Source organism: Oncorhynchus mykiss, chromosome 29 (assembly GCF_057628025.1).
Source record: "Oncorhynchus mykiss isolate SJ-2025 chromosome 29, ASM5762802v1, whole genome shotgun sequence".
Taxonomy (NCBI): Eukaryota; Metazoa; Chordata; class Actinopteri; order Salmoniformes; family Salmonidae; genus Oncorhynchus; species Oncorhynchus mykiss.
Window position 1 is genome coordinate 27,350,001 of NC_143050.1, and position 19,628 is coordinate 27,369,628.

The 19,628-nt window shown below is 47.2% G+C and overlaps 1 protein-coding gene across 4 annotated transcripts in view; it reads left to right on the plus strand.

The window, feature by feature from the left end:
• Window positions 1-19,628, plus strand: part of LOC110509795 (tyrosine-protein kinase ABL1) — a 64,133-nt gene that overhangs the window by 17,874 nt on the left and 26,631 nt on the right. The window contains exon 1 of one of the 4 annotated variants that reach the window (XM_021590906.3): window positions 17,057-18,666. The exons of 2 other annotated variants lie outside the window; for them this stretch is intronic. In XM_021590906.3, coding sequence (XP_021446581.3) covers window positions 18,471-18,666 — 196 coding nt within the window. In that variant the 5' untranslated portion in view covers window positions 17,057-18,470. Of the gene's footprint in view, window positions 1-17,056; window positions 18,667-19,628 lie in introns of those variants that run through there. One more of the 4 variants, XM_090226931.1, reaches the window with a different exon arrangement.

Here is a 19,628-nt window from a genome sequence, read left to right on the forward strand (position 1 = left end):
CCTCCTGTGTGTGTGTTTGTGTGTGTGTGTTTGTGTGTGCGCATCTGCCTCGTGTGTGTGCGTGCATCTGCCTCGTGTGTGCGTGCATCTGCCTTGTGTGTGCGTGCATCTGCCTCGTGTGTGCGTGCATCTGCCTCCTTTGTGTGTGTTTGTGTGTGTGCGTGCGAGCATCTGCCTCGTGTGCGTGTGTGCATGTGCCTCGTGTGTGCGTGCATCTGCCTTGTGTGTGCGTGCATCTGCCTCCTGTGTTTGTGTGTGTGCGTGCGTCTGCCTCGTGTGTGTGTGTGTGTGTGCGTGCATCTGCCTCGTGTGTGCGTGCGTGCATCTGCCTCGTGTGTGTGCGTGCGTGCATCTGCCTCGTGTGTGTGTGTGCGTGCATCTGCCTCGTGTGTGTGCGTGCATCTGCCTCGTGTGTGCGTGCATCTGTCTCGTGTGTGCGTGCATCTGCCTCGTGTGTGCGTGCATCTGCCTCGTGTGTGCGTGCATCTGCCTCGTGTGTGCGTGCATCTGCCTCCTTTGTGTGTGTTTGTGTGTGTGCGTGCGTGCATCTGCCTCGTGTGCGTGCGTGCATCTGCCTCGTGTGCGTGCGTGCATCTGCCTCGTGTGCGTGCGTGCATCTGCCTCGTGTGCGTGCGTGCATCTGCCTCGTGTGTGCGTGCATCTGCCTCGTGTGTGCGTGCATCTGCCTCGTGTGTGCGTGCATCTGCCTCGTGTGTGCGTGCATCTGCCTCGTGTGTGCGTGCATCTGCCTCGTGTGTGCGTGCATCTGCCTCGTGTGTGCGTGCATCTGCCTCCTGTGTTTGTGTGTGTGCGTGCGTGCGTGTGTGTGTGTGCATCTGCCTCGTGTGTGTGTGTGCGCATCTGCCTTGTGTGTGTGTGTGTGCATCTGCCTCGTGTGTGCGTGCATCTGCCTCGTGTGTGCGTGCATCTGCCTCATGTGTGCGTGCATCTGCCTCGTGTGTGCGTGCATCTGCCTCCTGTGTTTGTGTGTGTGCGTGCATCTGCCTTGTGTGTGTGTGCCTGCATCTGCCTCGTGTGTGTGCGTGCGTGCATCTGCCTCGTGTGTGTATGTGCATCTGCCTCGTGTGTGTGCGTGCATCTGCCTCGTGTGTGTGCGTACATCTGCCTCGTGTGTGTGCGTGCATCTGCCTCGTGTGTGTGTGCGTGCATCTGCCTCGTGTGTGCGTGCATCTGCCTCGTGTGTGCGTGCATCTGCCTCGTGTGTGCGTGCATCTGCCTCGTGTGTGCGTGCATCTGCCTCGTGTGTGCGTGCATCTGCCTCGTGTGTGCGTGCATCTGCCTCGTGTGTGCGTGCATCTGCCTCGTGTGTGTGCGTGCATCTGCCTCGTGTGTGTGCGTGCATCTGCCTCGTGTGTGCGTGCATCTGCCTCGTGTGTGCGTGCATCTGCCTCGTGTGTGTGTGTGCGTGCATCTGCCTTGTGTGTGCGTGCATCTGCCTCGTGTGTGCGTGCATCTGCCTCCTGTGTGTGTGTGTGTGCGTGCATCTGCCTCGTGTGTTTGTGTGTGTGCGTGCATCTGCCTCGTGTGTGTGCGTGCGTGCGTGTCTGTGTGTGCATCTGCCTCGTGTGTGTGTGCGCATCTGCCTCGTGTCTGTGTGTGTGCATCTGCCTCGTGTGTGTGTGCATCTGCCTCGTGTGTGCGTGCATCTGCCTCATGTGTGCGTGCATCTGCCTCGTGTGTGCGTGCATCTGCCTCCTGTGTTTGTGTGTGTGCCTGCATCTGCCTCGTGTGTGTGTGTGTGTGTGTGCGTGCGTGCATCTGTCTCGTGTGTGTGCGTGCATCTGCGTCGTGTGTGTGCGTGCATCTGCCTCGTGTGTGTGCGTGCATCTGCCTCGTGTGTGTGCGTGCATCTGCCTCGTGTGTGTGCGTGCATCTGCCTCGTGTGTGCGTGCATCTGCCTCGTGTGTGCGTGCATCTGCCTCCTGTTTGTGTGTGTGTGCGTGCATCTGCCTCGTGTGTGTGCGTGCATCTGCCTCGTGTGTGCGTGCATCTGCCTCGTGTGTGCGTGCATCTGCCTCCTGTGTGTGTGTTTGTGTGTGTGTGTTTGTGTGTGTGCGTGCATCTGCCTCGTGTGTGTGCGTGCATCTGCCTCCTGTGTGCGCGCATCTGCCTCGTGTGTGCGTGCATCTGCCTCGTGTGTGCGTGCATCTGCCTCGTGTGTGCGTGCATCTGCCTTGTGTGTGCGTGCATCTGCCTCGTGTGTGCGTGCATCTGCCTCCTTTGTGTGTGTTTGTGTGTGTGCGTGCGTGCATCTGCCTCGTGTGCGTGTGTGCATGTGCCTCGTGTGTGTGTGCATGTGCCTCGTGTGTGCGTGCATCTGCCTCGTGTGTGCGTGCATCTGCCTCCTGTGTTTGTGTGTGCGTGCATCTGCCTCGTGTGTGTGTGTGCGTGCATCTGCCTCGTGTGTGCGTGCGTGCATCTGCCTCGTGTGTGTGCGTGCGTGCATCTGCCTCGTGTGTGTGTGTGCGTGCATCTGCCTCGTGTGTGTGCGTGCATCTGCCTCGTGTGTGCGTGCATCTGTCTCGTGTGTGCGTGCATCTGCCTCGTGTGTGCGTGCATCTGCCTCGTGTGTGCGTGCATCTGCCTCGTGTGTGCGTGCATCTGCCTCGTGTGTGCGTGCATCTGCCTCCTTTGTGTGTGTTTGTGTGTGTGCGTGCGTGCATCTGCCTCGTGTGCGTGCGTGCATCTGCCTTGTGTGCGTGCGTGCATCTGCCTCGTGTGCGTGCGTGCATCTGCCTCGTGTGCTTGCGTGCATCTGCCTCGTGTGTGCGTGCATCTGCCTCGTGTGTGCGTGCATCTGCCTCGTGTGTGCGTGCATCTGCCTCGTGTGTGCGTGCATCTGCCTCGTGTGTGCGTGCATCTGCCTCCTGTGTTTGTGTGTGTGCGTGCGTGCGTGTGTGTGTGTGCATCTGCCTTGTGTGTGTGTGTGCGCATCTGCCTTGTGTGTGTGTGTGTGCATCTGCCTCGTGTGTGCGTGCATCTGCCTCCTGTGTTTGTGTGTGTGCTTGCATCTGCCTCGTGTGTGTTTGCCTGCATCTGCCTCGTGTGTGTGCGTGCGTGCATCTGCCTCGTGTGTGTATGTGCATCTGCCTCGTGTGTGTGCGTGCATCTGCCTCGTGTGTGTGCGTACATCTGCCTCGTGTGTGTGCGTGCATCTGCCTCGTGTGTGTGTGCGTGCATCTGCCTCGTGTGTGCGTGCATCTGCCTCGTGTGTGCGTGCATCTGCCTCGTGTGTGCGTGCATCTGCCTCGTGTGTGCGTGCATCTGCCTCGTGTGTGCGTGCATCTGCCTCGTGTGTGCGTGCATCTGCCTCGTGTGTGCGTGCATCTGCCTCGTGTGTGCGTGCATCTGCCTCGTGTGTGCGTGCATCTGCCTCGTGTGTGTGCGTGCATCTGCCTCGTGTGTGTGCGTGCATCTGCCTCGTGTGTGTGTGTGCGTGCATCTGCCTTGTGTGTGCGTGCATCTGCCTCGTGTGTGCGTGCATCTGCCTCCTGTGTGTGTGTGTGTGTGCGTGCATCTGCCTCGTGTGTTTGTGTGTGTGCGTGCATCTGCCTCGTGTGTGTGCGTGCGTGCGTGTCTGTGTGTGCATCTGCCTCGTGTGTGTGTGCGCATCTGCCTCGTGTGTGTGTGTGTGCATCTGCCTCGTGTGTGTGTGTGCATCTGCCTCGTGTGTGCGTGCATCTGCCTCCTGTGTTTGTGTGTGTGCCTGCATCTGCCTCGTGTGTGTGTGTGTGTGTGCGTGCGTGCATCTGTCTCGTGTGTGTGCGTGCATCTGCGTCGTGTGTGTGCGTGCATCTGCCTCGTGTGTGTGCGTGCATCTGCCTCGTGTGTGTGCGTGCATCTGCCTCGTGTGTGTGCGTGCATCTGCCTCGTGTGTGCGTGCATCTGCCTCGTGTGTGCGTGCATCTGCCTCCTGTTTGTGTGTGTTTGTGTGTGTGCGTGCATCTGCCTCGTGTGTGTGCATGCATCTGCCTCGTGTGTGTGCGTGCATCTGCCTCCTGTGTGCGCGCATCTGCCTTGTGTGTGCGTGCAACTGCCTCGTGTGTACGTGCATCTGCCTCCTTTGTGTGTGTTTGTGTGTGTGCGTGCGTGCATCTGCCTCGTGTGCGTGCGTGTATCTGCCTCGTGTGTGTGCGTGCGTGCATCTGCCTTGTGTGTGTGCGTGCATCTGCCTCGTGTGTGCGTGCATCTGCCTCCTGTGTGTGTGTGTGTGTGTGCGTGCATCTGCCTCGTGTGTGCGTGCATCTGCCTCGTGTGTGCGTGCATCTGCCTCGTGTGTGCGTGCATCTGCCTCCTGTGTTTGTGTGTGTGCGTGCATCTGCCTCCTGTGTTTGTGTGTGTGCGTGCATCTGCCTCCTGTGTTTGTGTGTGTGCGTGCATCTGCCTCCTGTGTTTGTGTGTGTGCGTGCATCTGCCTCCTGTGTTTGTGTGTGTGCGTGCATCTGCCTCCTGTGTTTGTGTGTGTGTGCGTGCATCTGCCTCGTGTGTGTGCGTGCATCTGCCTCCTGTGTTTGTGTGTGTGCGTGCATCTGCCTCCTGTGTTTGTGTGTGTGCGTGCATCTGCCTCCTGTGTGTGTGTGTGTGCGTGCATCTGCCTCCTGTGTTTGTGTGTGTGCGTGCATCTGCCTCCTGTGTTTGTGTGTGTGCGTGCATCTGCCTCGTGTGTGTGCGTGCATCTGCCTCGTGTGTGTGCGTGCATCTGCCTCGTGTGTGTGCGTGCATCTGCCTCGTGTGTGTGCGTGCATCTGCCTCGTGTGTGTGCGTGCATCTGCCTCGTGTGTGCGTGCATCTGCCTCGTGTGTGCGTGCATCTGCCTCCTGTGTTTGTGTGTGTGCGTGCATCTGCCTCCTGTGTTTGTGTGTGTGCGTGCATCTGCCTCCTGTGTTTGTGTGTGTGCGTGCATCTGCCTCGTGTGTGCGTGCATCTGCCTCGTGTGTGCGTGCATCTGCCTCGTGTGTGCGTGCATCTGCCTCGTGTGTGCGTGCATCTGCCTCCTGTGTGTGTGTTTGTGTGTGTGTGTGCGTGCGTGCGTGTGTGTTTGTGTGTGTGCGTGCATCTGCCTCGTGTGTGTGCGTGCATCTGCCTCGTGTGTGTGTGTGTGTGTGTGTGTGTGTGTGTGTGTGTGTGTGTGTGTGTGCGTGCATCTGCCTTGTGTGTGTGTGCGTGCATCTGCCTCGTGTGTGTGTGTGCCTGCATCTGCCTCGTGTGTGTGTGCATCTGCCTCGTGTGCGTGCATCTGCCTCCTTTGTGTGTGTTTGTGTGTGTGCGTGCGTGCATCTGCCTCGTGTGCGTGCGTGCATCTGCCTCGTGTGTGTGCGTGCATCTGCCTCGTGTGTGTGTGTGTGTGCGTGCATCTGCCTCGTGTGTGTGTGTGTGCGTGCATCTGCCTCGTGTGTGTGTGTGTGCGTGCATCTGCCTCGTGTGTGTGCGTGCATCTGCCTCGTGTGTGTGCGTGCATCTGCCTCGTGTGTGTGTGTGTGTGCATCTGCCTCGTGTGTGTGTGTTGAAACATTTCAACTGCTTTCACCGTCTCCGCATTCCAGCTTGCGATGTGGAGATTAGCACAGGTGCTGCTTCCTTGCCATGGCGCCTCCTCAGTATTTCCCCGATGACAAAGAAGAAAAGAGCCATCAGTGCTATCTGGCCATCACATCATAAAAGGCCCCATCCACCAATCACATGGGATCAGTCTCTCAGCTCTGCTCTGTAGGTGGTCTGGGCTGCCTGTATCAAAGGGCCAATGGAGCAATGCTGACAGATCCTGTTTTGGCAACAGGTCTCCTACTAGACCTTAACTCCGAGGCAATGATGGCTAAAGGGCGAGGCAAGGAGGGGAGTAGCAGTGGTGATATGTAGTCGCCAAGTCATCGGTGCGGAGGCAGATATGCATGACACGCACACGCCATTGATTTTTCATCCCTGTTGTCTTAAACCCTACCCAAAAACCTTACACCCGGGCCCTAGCCCGAGTGGCCCATCTCCCACCACAGCTGTGCCATACTGATGGGGGATATGTGGATCCCAAAACCCCTCTCCTCATCCCCAGGCCTGCAAGGCCGAGACACCCAGGCTGCGTTCTCCAGTGACCCTGAGTAAACACACACGCCTGGTTCCTCACTGTCTGACTGACGAGGGAAGCTGAGGGAGTAACCAGGTCAGGCACAGCGATGGAATGAGGAGCCTAGTATGGTGTAATAACACTACAAATGCTGATATGAACTACAGCAGGGCGCCTCTTTCTCTAATTAGTATTCTGGGTGTAATACCTCAGGTTCCCGCACTAAGATGGGCAGGACCAGTGCCATTGCTTTGTATTGTGGCATTTGTGACATTGTTAGACAGTCTGCTGGTACAAGTTAAATGTTCAGCTTAGGTTACTTGCATCTTGTGTGTTTGAGAGAGATGCTAAGATGACTTGTTGATAAACTGACTGATGCCCTCGCTCTTCGCCCCATGTCTGGAAGTGACGATAGGACAGTTGACAGAATGCTGCCAGGATTATAGACAGTGCCTTCAGAATGTATTCACAACCCTTTCCACATTTTGTTGTTACAGCCTGAATTAAAAATGTATTACTAAAAAAAGCAATAATTTAATGCACAATACCCCATAATGTCGAAGTGGAATTATGTTATATATATTTATTTTTTTACAAATTAGTCTTCAACCTGTCCTTTAGGTTAGTATTATGGAGTAATAACTATGTTGTTGATCCATACTTTTTTTCACAGAAATATAACTCTAACTGTTTAAAAGTCACCATTGGCCTCATGGGGAAGTCCCTGAGCGGTTTCTTTCCTTTCCGGCAACTAAGTTAGGAAGGATGCCTGTGTCTTTGTAGTGGCTGAGTGTATTGATCCACCATCCAATGTGTAATTAATAACTTCACCATGCTTAAAGGGATATTCAATGTCTGCTTTTTGCCAATAGGTGCCATTCTTTGCGAGGCATTGGAAAACCTCCCTGGTCTTTGTGGGTGAATCTGTGTTTGTAATGATCTGCTCGACTGAGGGACCTTACAGACCTGTACAGATATGAGGTAGTTATTCAAAAATCATGTAGAACACTATTATTGCACACGGTTTGTCCATGCAACTTATTATGTGACTTGTTTAGCACATTTTTACTCCTGAAGTTATTTCTGCTTGCCATAACAAAGGGCTGAATACTTATTGACTCAAGACATTTCAGCTTTTCATTTTTGATTCATTTGTGAACATTTACAAAACATAATTCCACTTTGACATGATGGGATATTGTGTGACAAACAAAATCCAAATGTAATCTATTTTAAATGCAGGCTTTAACATAACTAAATGTGGGAAAGGTTGAGGTGTGAATACTTCTGAAGGGACTTTATGTAAATGAGGAATATCTGTATTTCATTTTAGATACATTTGCTAAATTTTCCACAAAAAAAATCACTTGGTCATTAGGGAGTATAGAGAGAGAATCTATTTAATCAATTTTGAATCCAGGCTGTAACTTTTTCATGTGGAATAAGTCAAGGGGTATGAATACTTTCTGAAGGCACTGTAGATCTTTATTGCCTGGCCATACCGGTGTGTCTGTTGTGTTGGAAACATCATTACTTCCTCTTCAGTTTATTAGTAATGTCTACCTACAGTATCACCACTCTACTACCCATCCGAGGTGGCCTTTTACTCCTTTTTATGGTCTTTCATGGTCCTTCGTACCAGATATCGTCCATGTTAGTCAATGGTCATAGCAGCTGTAATTACCAATTGCGGGTTTTAATAATTTTCCTCAAATGCATTCCTAGGTGACACACGAGGGGCAAGTGTCAAATTACAGTCAAAGCGACAACTATGGTCTGAATAATTTCCTTGTCCCATGTAATCACAAAGCTCTGCAAGGGTTTTTGTCAATACTAAAATGTTGTCTGAAAGGAGTTTCCTTCGCGTTGCTTTGTTTCGTCCCCATCTCTCCTGTGCTGGAGGGGTTGGAAAAGGGGAGAAATGAACGTGGCAAAATAGGAAAAGTCCCGAAAATCATCCTGTGTATGTCGGCTAACTGTTAACACACAGAGAGATGGATTATATAAAACGCAATGGATTCATTCTCATTTGAGCTCATGGCCAAACAATGCGCTTCATGTTTCTCCATCTGCAACCTTTTTCCCCCTTGTTTTTTTTTTTTTTTTACAGCCTCTCCATCTCTCCTCATCCCCTCCGCTCTGTGACTGCGGTGAGTTAATGGAGTTTTGGGGAGATTGAGGAAGCAGGTGCGTTTCTGTTTGATTTGTGTGCTGGCGAGATGACACGTTTGCCATGCCAGGCTGAGAGGATGTATGGCCTGGTGGCATGTGACTGGATGCTCTGGAAACTTTGGTCATTTCTAAGTCTCACACGATGTGTCAGGATGCCCTATAGCAGGGGTTCTCAAACCTTTTGGAGCTGTGACCTCTCTTGTGATAGCAAATTCATCAGGAATCCACTCATAATCAGAATACAACATTGAGGGATGTAAAAATAGCATGCAGAAGGTTTTACTATGACTTTGGCAGTGCATGGCCGGACAGACCTGGGAAGGAACATTTTCAAGGCCCATCTCTTGGCATTGGAGAACATTTAGCAGGTTTCAAGTTAATTTCCTGTAATTTTTCCACATTTTGTCATGGAGCAGAAGTTTTTGGTTGTTGCAGCCTTAAAGCTAATATCCTGCAATTTTGCAATGAGGCAGAGAGAGAACTTTGCAGTTTTAAAGCTTAACTTACAATGGGTTTATGTAAATGAACAAAAAAATACAAATAGTAATGAGTTAAAAGTGGAAGTACTGTGGATACCAATATCCCTGTGAGTCTCCCAGGCCAATGTTGCCCAGGGTTAAGAACAAATTGTAGATGAATAATATGACATTGTGTTACACACTTCAAACGTATTCCATGGATCCCTTGGCCAAAGGTTGTTTAATCTGTTGGTAATATTCAATAGCGGAACTCGTTTTGAGAACCTATGCCCTATAGATGCCTTGATGCACTGCCATTTTTTACCAGAACATTTAAATAATCCATTGGATCATTTGTAAATATTCACTTATTTTGGAGCTAGTCTATATTTTAAAAAAAGTATACATCTGACCATTTTATAATTAATAATTGCATGATATGTTGTTTTTTGCAACCCTGCTCTGAAAGGTTTTGACCACTAGTCTTGCTTCACTGCTTTGATTGGTGCAGCTAGAAACCACAAGTGTCTGTCTTATAATGAACAGGCACCTGCGAAGAAAATTCAAGGAACTTGTTTATCTAGTTTGTTGTGCTCTTATATTTGTATTGGTCTTTCATGTTTGATGTGCTCAGGGTGTTGTTAAGTCTCATTTGCGGTGTGAATCATGATGAGCAAAGTCATTTGTAGCCTATCATTTCACTTACCCTATGAGAACCATATTTGGCTTTGCTGTACCAAAGCCTGCCAGCAGCCCCACCTGAAAAAAGGTTGCACCGTGTCCATTACAACGTAGAAAAACAGATGTCTCTTATGGAAGATGCCAACTCTTTGGCGATAACAGTAGATGGCAAAGTCAAAGATGCTGGTTTCCATCTGTGGCAAAGTTTTCCCTAAATGCTTATGACCAATCCAGAACCAGCCAAGCCAGCTGGCTAATCTTTTGAATACAGTGTAGTAAAAAATCAAATACAAACAGAAACAGAACATCAGCTAACTAGATAAGGTTAGTATGCTGCTAGCTACAATGACAGCTGCCAGTTGCCCATGTGTTTCTCCACTCCATGTGGAAATCATCGCAATGTTCTTTCCCATCCCCAATTTGTGAATATGTGTAAGTAGTAGGGCTATGACGATACCACTATAGCGCAAATTGTTTTCCATGGCAAACATGAAAACACGAAGCAGACTAAACTCTTTGGTCATTTAAAAACTAGCTGTATGTAAGAGTGTGCTATAGCTTAGAAAATAATACATGTGACACTAGATGACAACATAAGGATGTTTAACAACCATTAGGGCTGTTTTCCTAAAGAAGATAAATCCGCTTCGTGTTTTGTTTCCTTGGTATGACACTAACGAGTATCACGAAACTGGTACCTTCCTGGAACCTAAACGAGCGTTTCCGCTCTAGGGCAGGAGTTACATCCAAATAGGGGCGGCATTGTCCTCTGGTGGGTGCTTTTTTTTAATGTTCAAGAGTTTTAAGTATGGATTTCCATCCGATCTGAGGACCTCCATAGAATGTTAGGCTGCAGTTACATGACGCAACTTCCACACAATTTTAATTGCAGTTGCAACTGACATGTCAAGCAACTTTGCTGTTAGATGACGCTACTTAAAAATTCCTGCGGCTCAGAGGGACGCTAGCGTCCCATTTCGAAAACTTCCGGTGAAATTGCAGAGCACCAATTTCAAATTAAATTACTATAAATATTAAACTTTCATGAAATCACAAGTGCAATACATCAAAAATAAAGCTGAACTTGTTGTTAATCCAGCCGCTGTATCAGATTTCGAAAAAGCTTTACGGCGAAAGCAAACCATGCAATTATCTGAGGACAGCGCCCAGCGCACAAATGCATAACAAATCATTTTCAACCAGGGAGTTGCGAAAGTCAGAAATAATGATATAATATATGACTTACCTTTGAAGATCTTGTTCTGTTGGCACTCCAAAAGGTCACAGTTACATTACAAATGGTCCTTTTGTTCAATAATGTCCTTTTTATATCCATAAAAACTTAGTTTAGCTGGCGTGCTTCAGTCAATAATCCACTCGGTTTCCCTCCTTCAAAATGCATACAAAATTAATCTCAAACGTTACCAATAAACTTATCCAAACAAGTCAATCAACGTTTATAATGAAACCTTAGGTACCCTAATATGTAAATAACTATAACATTTATGACGGAGAATCGTTGTTGTCTTTACCGGAGAAAAATACCAAAGAACGCGCTCTCATTAACACGCTTGGAAACACTACAGCCAAAATGGGAGCCACCTAGAAAAACTACAATTTCTGGCTCATTTCTCCAAAAACCAGCATGAAACTCTTTCTAAAGACTGTTGACATCTAGTGGAAGCCCTAGGAACTGCAATCGAGCACGATTTTGCCATATTATAAAAGTGCCAGCCATTGAAATCAGTGGTAGGATAAAACATTTGGGGGGGGGGGATGGTTTGTCCTCGTGTTTCGCCTGCCATTTCAGTTCTGTTACACTCACAGATATTATTTTAACAGTTTTATAAGTGTGTTTTCTATCCAGATCTACCAATTATATGCATATCCTAGCTTCTGGGCCTGAGTAGCAGGCAGATTACTTTGGGCACGCTTTTCATCCGGACGTCAAAATACCGCCCCCAATCCCAAAGAAGTTAAATGCAATTTTAAAATTGACAATCAAATTGAAGCTGCTTCTGTCACATTGTTTGAGAATTCTAAACTCAGCACATGTCATCTGATGCTTTACATTATTTGTTTATCCAACTGTTTCGTTATTGTATTTGGGGGTAGAAGCTTTTAAGGAGCCTTTTGGACCTAGACTTGGCGCTCCGGTCCCGTTTGCCGTGCGGTAGCAGACAGTGCAGTCTATGACTTGGGTCTTTGACAATTTTTGGGCCTTCCTCTGACACTGCCTAGTATATATGTCCTGGATGGCAGGAAGCTTGGCCCCAGTGATGTATTGGCCTGTACGCACTACCCTCTGTGTAGCACCTTGCGGTTGGATGTCGAGCAGTTGCCATACCAGGTGGTGATGCAACCGGTCAGGATGCTCTTGATGGTGCAGCTGTATAACTTTTTGAGGATCTGGGGACCCATGCCACAGATTTTCAGTCTCCTGAGGGGGAAAGGGTGTTGGTGATGTTCACACCAAGGAACTTAACTCTCGACCCCGCTCCACTACAGTCTCATCGATGTTAGTGGGGGCCTCTTCGGCCCTCCTTTTCCTGTAGTCCACAATCATCTCCTTTTTCTTGCTCACATTGAGGGATAGGTTGTTGTTCTGGCACCACAGTGCCAGCTCTCTGATCTCCCTATAGGCTGTCTCATTTTTGTCAGTGATCAGGCCTACCACTGTTGCATCATCGATAAACTTAATGATGGTGTTGGAGTTGTGCTTGGCCACACAATTGTGGGTGTACAGGGAGTACAGGAGGGGACTAAGTACGTACACCTAAGGGGCCCTAATGTTGAGGATCAATATGTCAGATTTGTTGTTGCCTACGCTTCCCGGTCACCTAATCATCCCCAGCTTACAATTGGCTCAATCACCCCCCCCCCCCCCCCTCCCCTGTAACTATTCCCCTGGTTGTTGCTGTAAATGAGAATGTGTTCTCAGTCAACTTAACTGGTAAAATAAATGTTAAATAAATAAAATATAACCTTACCTCCTGAGGGTGGGAAGTCCAGGATCCAGTTGCAGAGGGAGGTGTTTAGTTTCAGGGTCCTAAACTTAGTGATGAGCTTTGTTGGCACTATGATGTTGGAACGCTGAGCTGTAGTCAATGAAAAGCATTCTCACATAGGTGTTCCTTTTGTCCAGGCGGTAAAGGGCAGTGTGGAGTGCGATTACGTCATCTGTTCGGGCGGTATACGAATTGGAGTGGGTCTAGGGTTTCTGGGATGATGGTGTTGTGAGCCATGACCAGCCTTTCAAAGCACTTCATGGCTACCGAATGCTACGGGGCGGTAGTCATTTTGGCAGGTTACCTTCGCATTCTTGGGCAAAGGGACTATGGTGGTCTGCTTGAAACATGTAGATATTACAGACTCTGTCAGAGAGAGGTTGAAAGTGTCAGTGAAGATACTTACCAGTTGGTCAGCGCATGCTCGGAGTACACATCCTGGTAATCCGTGTGGCCCTGTGGCCTTATGAATGTTGACCTGTTTAAATGTCTTGCTCACATCGGCTACGGAGAGTGTGATCACACAGTTGTCCAGAACAGCTGGTGCTCTCATGCATGCCTCAGTGTTGCTTGCCTCGAAGAGATCATAAAAGGCATTTAGCTTGTCTGGTAGGCTTGTGTCACTGAGCTTGTGGCTGGTCTTCCCTTTGTGGTCCATAATAGTTTGCAAGCTCTGCCACATTCGGCGAGTGTCAGACCCGGTGTAGTAGGATTCAGTTTGCGGATTGAGCTAGTCACTGGTACTTCCTGCTTTAGTTTTTGCGTGTAAGCGGAAATCAGGAGGATAGCATTATGGTCAGACTTGCCAAATGGAGGAAGAGCTTTGTATGCTTCTCTGTGTGTGGAGTAAAGGGGGTTGCACATGTGACATGCTGGTGGAAGTTAGGTTAAACTGATTTAAGTTTGCCTGCATTAAAGTCCCCGGCTACTAGGAGTGCAACTTCTGGATGAGGATTTTCTTGTTTGCTTATGGCCTTATACAGCTCGTTGAGTGCAGTCTTAGTGCCAGCATCTGTTTGTGGTGATAAATAGACCGCTATGAATAATATAGATGAGAACTCTCTTGCTAGATAGTGTGGTCTTTGTTTTCCAGTGATTGCACGTTGGCCAATAGAACTGATGGTAGAGGAGATTTACTCACTCGCCTCAGAATCCTCACAAGGCACCCCGACCTTCTCCCTCTGTATTTCTGCCTTTTCTTCCTGCGAATGACGGGGATTTGTGCCTGGTCTCCGGAAAGCAGTATACCTTGCGCGGTGGATTCATTAAAGAATAAGTATTTGTCCAGTTCGAGGTGAGTAAACGCTGTTCTGATGTCCATAAACCGTAAGAGACGGTAGCAGCAACTTTATGTACTAAATAACTTACAAACAATTCAGGAAAAACAAACAAAATAGCACAGTTTTTAAGTAGCCCGAGTTGATCAGGCTCTTGATTGTGGCCTGGGGAATGTTGTCCCACTCCCCTTCAATGACTGTGCGATGTTGCTGGATATTGGTGGGAACTGGAACACGCGCAGATCCAGAGCATCCCAGACATGCTCAATGGGTGGCATGTCTGGTGAGTATGCCGGCCATGGAAGAACTGGGACATTTTCAGCTTCCAGGAAATGTGTACAGATCCTTGTGACGTGGGGCTGTGCATTATCATGCTGAAACATGAGGTAATGGCGGTGGATGAATGGCATGACAATGGGCCTCAGGATCTCGGCACGGTATTTCTATGCATTCAAATTCCCATCGATAAAGTGCAATTATTGACGACAAGCATGCAGATGAGCTTCCACGAGATGGTGTCTGACAGTTTGTGCAGAAATTCTTTAGTTGTACAAATCCGCAGTTTCATCAGCTGTCTGGGTGGCTGGTCTTGGATGATCCCAACGGTGAAGAAGAGAATATGGAGTTCCTGGGCTGGCATGGTTATACATGCTCTGCGGTTGTGAGGCCGGTTTAATGTACTGCCAAATTCTCTAAAATGACATTGGAGGTGGCTTACAATAGAGAAATTAAAATAAAATGTCTGGCAACAGCTTTGGTGGACATTCCTGCAGTCAGCATGCGAATTGCACACTCCTTCAACTTGAGACATCTGTGGCATTGTGTGTGACAAAACTGCTCATTTCAGTGGCCTTTTATTGTCCCCAGCACAAGGTGCACCTGTGTAATGAGCATGCTGTTTAATCAGTCTCTTGATTTGCCACTCCTGTCAGGTGGATGGATTATTTTGGCAAAGGAGAAATGCTCACTAACAGGGATATAAACAAATTTGTGCACCAAATTTGAGAGAAGTAAGCTTTTTTGTGCATATGTGACATTTCTGGGAAGTCATGGGACTAACACTTTACATGTTGCCTTTTATATTTTTGTTCAGTGTAGCCATCACTGTTTGATCAAGCGCTCTTGCTCCTTAGCTAGCAACGAGTTTACAAGCTAGCAACAATTTTTAGCTAGTGCAGTTCATGTTGAAAGTGTTCGTTTATTGACTTCAGAACCATGCACATAACACCTTTACTAGTCTTGATGCCAGTATTTACTTCAGCTCCCATTTGGGGAATGTCTCTTCTGGCCACCTTGATCATGGTTCCCGCAGTACTGACAGCTGTGTTGTTGACATGACAACTCGGCCAGAGTTCCTAACCTTTGAAATGGATCATGTGACAAAGCATTCGTTTTTAATTGGCTGTTGATTGGCTGTTGCAAACTCGAAATATTTCAGCTGGATGCATCCGAGTTGCAGATTAATTGCAGGCTTATTACGGTTTTCACCAATCAAGAAGCAACTCGGTTACAAGCCACAAAATGTCTGTGCAAGTTGCGTTGTGTAACTGTAGCCTTAGACTTTTTTGGGCAGTAAACATACAGTTGAAGTCGGAAGTTTACATACACCTTAGCCAAATACATTTAAACTCAGTTTTTCACAATTCCTGACATTTAATCCTAGTAAAAATTCCCTGTCTTAGGTCAGTTAGGATCACCACTTAATTTTAAGAATGTGAAATGTCAGAATAATAGTAGAAAGAATGATTTACTTCAGCTTTTATTACTTTCATCACATTCCCAGTGGGTCAGAAGTTTACATACACTCAATTAGTATTTGGTAGCATTGTCTTTAAATTGTTTAACTTGGGTCAAACAGTTCGGGTAGCCTTGCACAAGCTTCCCACAATAAGTTGGGTGAATTTTGGCCCATTCCTCCTGACAGAGCTGGTGTAACTGAGTCAGGTTTGTAGGCCTCCTTGCTCGCACACGCTTTTTCAGGGATGGCGTTCTTTGGCTTGCAAGCATCCCCCTTTTTCCTCAACATAACGATGGTCATTATGGCAAAACAGTTTTATTTTGTTTCATCAGACCAGAGGACATTTCTCCAAAAAGTACGATCTTTGTTCACATGTGCAGTTGCAAACTGTAGTCTGGCTTTTTTTATGGTGGTTTTGGAGCAGTGGCTTCTTCCTTGCTGAGCGGCCTTTCAGGTTATGTCGATATAGGACTCGTTTTACTGTGGATATGGATACTTTTGTACCTGTTTCCTCCATCATCTTCACAAGGTCCTTTGCTGTTGTTCTGGGATTGATTTGCATTTTTCGCACCAATGTACCTTCATCTCTAGGAGACAGAATGCTTCTCCTTCCTGACCGGTAGGACGGCTGCGTAGTCCCATGGTGTTTATACTTGCATACTATTGTTTGTACAGATGAATGTGGTACCTTCAGGCCTTTGGAAATTGCTCCCAAGGATGAACCAGACTTGTGGAGGTCTACAATTTTTGCAACTGGATCCTGGAGGTCTTGGCTGATTTCTTTTGATTTTCCCATGATGTCAAGCAAAGAGGCACTGAGTTTGAAGGTAGGCCTTGAAATACATCCACAGGTACACCTCCAATTGACTCAAATCATGTCAATTAGCCTATCAGAAGCTTCTAAAGCCATGACATAATTTTCTGCAATTTTCCAAGCTGTTTAAAGGCACAGTCAACTTAGTGTATGTAAACTTCTTACCCCCTGGAATTGTGATACAGGGAGTTAGTTATAAGTGTAATAATCTGTCTGTAAACAATTGTTGGAAAAATGACTTGTGTCGTGCACAAAGTAGATGTCCTAACCGACTTGCCAAAACTATAGTTTGTTAACAAGACATTTGTGGAGTGGTTGAAAAACGAGTTTTAATGACTCCAACCTAAGTGTATGTAAACATCCGACTTCAACTGGCAGTCCCGAAATTATTATCTATGGCTTGATTGGAGAATTCTATTTTTTTATTTTATTTTTTATTTCACCTTTATTTAACCAGGTAGGCCAGTTGAGAACAAGTTTTAATTTACAACTGCAACCTGGCCAAGATAAAGCAAAGCAGTGCGACAAAAAAACAGAGTTACACATGGGATAAACAAAAGTACAGTCAATAACAATAGTAACATTGTTACAATTGTCTTCCTTGGTGGCATGTTATCACCTTCTATACCACTGACTCACCTTTTTATAGACGGGATTGACTACAGCAACAGACTCCTGGCCTATATTCAGTCAATTGTCCTCCTTTTCCTTATGATTGGACATTTCAGTGAGCGTGTTAGCCAGCTAGCATGCTTCTGGGCTGTGGACTGACAAATCTAAGGTTCCAGCCAGTCTGGAGTCACCCGCTGAAGTGGTATTACACACACTTGAATGTAGCGTCTGCTTAAAGGCAAGGAAAGTGAATCAGCGGTTTTGAGGGATACTGGTCTTGACTGAAGTCAAAAATCTATCCAAAGAATACCTATATTTAACATTGCCTTTCTATAGCGGTAACTCTTAATTTGCACCCACTCTGCACCTTTTATTGTCAATGTTCTGGTTTGGAGAGACCATGTGGGCATACCTGTATTATAGTCTATTCATTCTAAGTACTCTTGTTGATAACATTTCATGGCATAAGATGCTGAAGAATGACACAACCAATCCTTGAGTTCAGTATGGCCACTGTAAAGACAGCTGAGGGAAGACGGGGATAGAGAAAGGCATGTCGCAAGAGTGCCTGACTAATGCCAATGATTCTTTGTTCCTCACAGAAACGGCCAACCATTCACTCCGTAGAAGCACATGGCCCTGCATGTTTCTTTTTAGATTAAAGTTTTTTTTATCAGTTGAGATATTAGATTTCACAATTATTGCAGTTCACCTCCAGTTGAAACAGCCCTGGGCAATTTAACCTTATTTGAGCAGTGTAAAAAGTTAGGGGGGGGGGGCTCAGGGGAATAGTGTACTTTCCTCTGTTATCTGATTGCAGAATAGCTCCCTACTCCGAGCTCAAGCTTTTGTGCTTTTAAAAAGCCAGGCGGCTTCCAGACCCTGTTCTTTAACCTGTAAGTATTTCAGATCTGAGTAAGAGAAAGGGGGAAACTGAGGGAGAGAAGAAGTGGGGGTGGGGGTTTGAAGTGTTGGAGAAGGGTTTTTTGAAAAAGTGTCTTGTGGCTCTCCAACAGAAGGACAAAGAGAAACATCTGACTGGATCTTTCACAGTTGTAACTTCAAATTTGGTTGTCAACAGAGGTTTCATCTGTCTCCTTTGGATGTGTTTTTTTGCATATTGTTTCTGTTTGCGTTCCTCTTGGTGTGTGTGTGTGTGCGTGTGTAGAGTAGTTCTTGCTCTCTTGTGTGTTGTGGGAGGGCCCAGCCATCTGATGTCATTCAGTGCCGCAAGCAGAGCCTGAAAGAGGCCCTTTGTTGTCAGGCTGTAGCACGAGTCCCTGTGCTTCTCATGCTAACGGACATACACACACGCACACACCGGGGACAGGAGAGAGAATGGCACCATCCAAACTGCCCTACTGCCCGCTCAACTGACATATCCGCATGTCCAGCCAGCTTTCGGCCAGAACGGACGCACTTTTGGGTCGCTTCTGCCTCCTCCGGAAAGGAGCTAACCAAGCCAGAGAGAAAAAAAGATGGAGCCGCTTAGACTACAAAGTTTGTAGACTTTGCGGGCAGCACAGAGTTCGCTTTTGTTGTTTGGTGGAATAGAGGAGAGAAAAGGGGGTCACAACAGCCAAAGATTCTGAGAGGAGAAAAGCAGAATTCCTTTTGTTATTTGTCTTTTCATGACAGGCCTGGGGAAGTTTTTTTCTGTTGATCTGCCGGCAAAAGGAAACATAAGGGACACTGAGCTGATAAACAAACAGCATTTTTCAAGTGGAAGCGAAAGAAAGCAAATGAAAATGTTGGAGATTTGCCTGAAATTGGTGGGGTGTAAATCTAAGAAAGGCCTCTCGTCCTCCTCCAGCTGCTACTTGGAAGGTAAGAATTCGAGGAACGGCAGTAGGGGGTTGGTATGGAGTATAAGGGGGGTTGTTTTGGGTTTGATTCTTAGAGAAAGACAAAGATGGTCAGAGAAGGAGATGACACTGTAGGGGAGTTAGTTGCGCTGGGAAGGGGGAGAGAACGTAGCGCATCTTCTCCCTCTATCTCTCCGTGTGAGGCCTCTGGCGTTCCTCTGGAAAGCGGAGGGGGAGACCATCAGGGAGAGGGAAGCCAGACACTGGCTTGCTGCAGAGGAAAGAAGAGGGATGAGGGAATACAAGGAAATCTGACTCCAGGCTGGGCTCGTTTTTACTTTTGTCTGAGGGTTTCATCTAAATCTACGCTTTTCTTTTCACTCTTTGCTAAGATTTGCATCTTGTTTATTGTTTTTCTACATTGAGAGCAAAGAAAAGTTGAACTGAGTTATAGAGTTTTAAGACTTATCGGCCTTATAGAGTGTACCATTGTAATTATTTTCCAAGCCTACACTCGGCCTTACTTTAAACAAAGATGAGCTAAATAGATTAGCCTGAATCAAAGATGAATGAAATTTGAGGAAATCCATGTACTAAGGATTGCGCAACGAAATGATTTTATAGACAATATACTGTAGTCCTGGAACACTTTCCAGCAAAGTAGATGTTGATCAATACATTTTTAAACGCACATTTTCATATAGCGGTGGTTACACACACACACACAGACCAAAAATGAAAGAGCACTCTCTAATTTGGAATAAAGTTGAATGTATTTCTGGAAAAACATGAGCAATTCTCTCTTTGGAGGGATATCCACTTATTGAATTTGCAATAAGTTAACTAGCCCCAAATTGACCCTTCTGTTTACATTACTCATAGCCTTGTGTGGCAAATTCTTCTGCAGTCAAAATAAAGCCTAGCATTTTACACCTGTCCTTCTCTGTGTGGCAGGTTCACTCACCCTCATGTCTAGTGTACCAA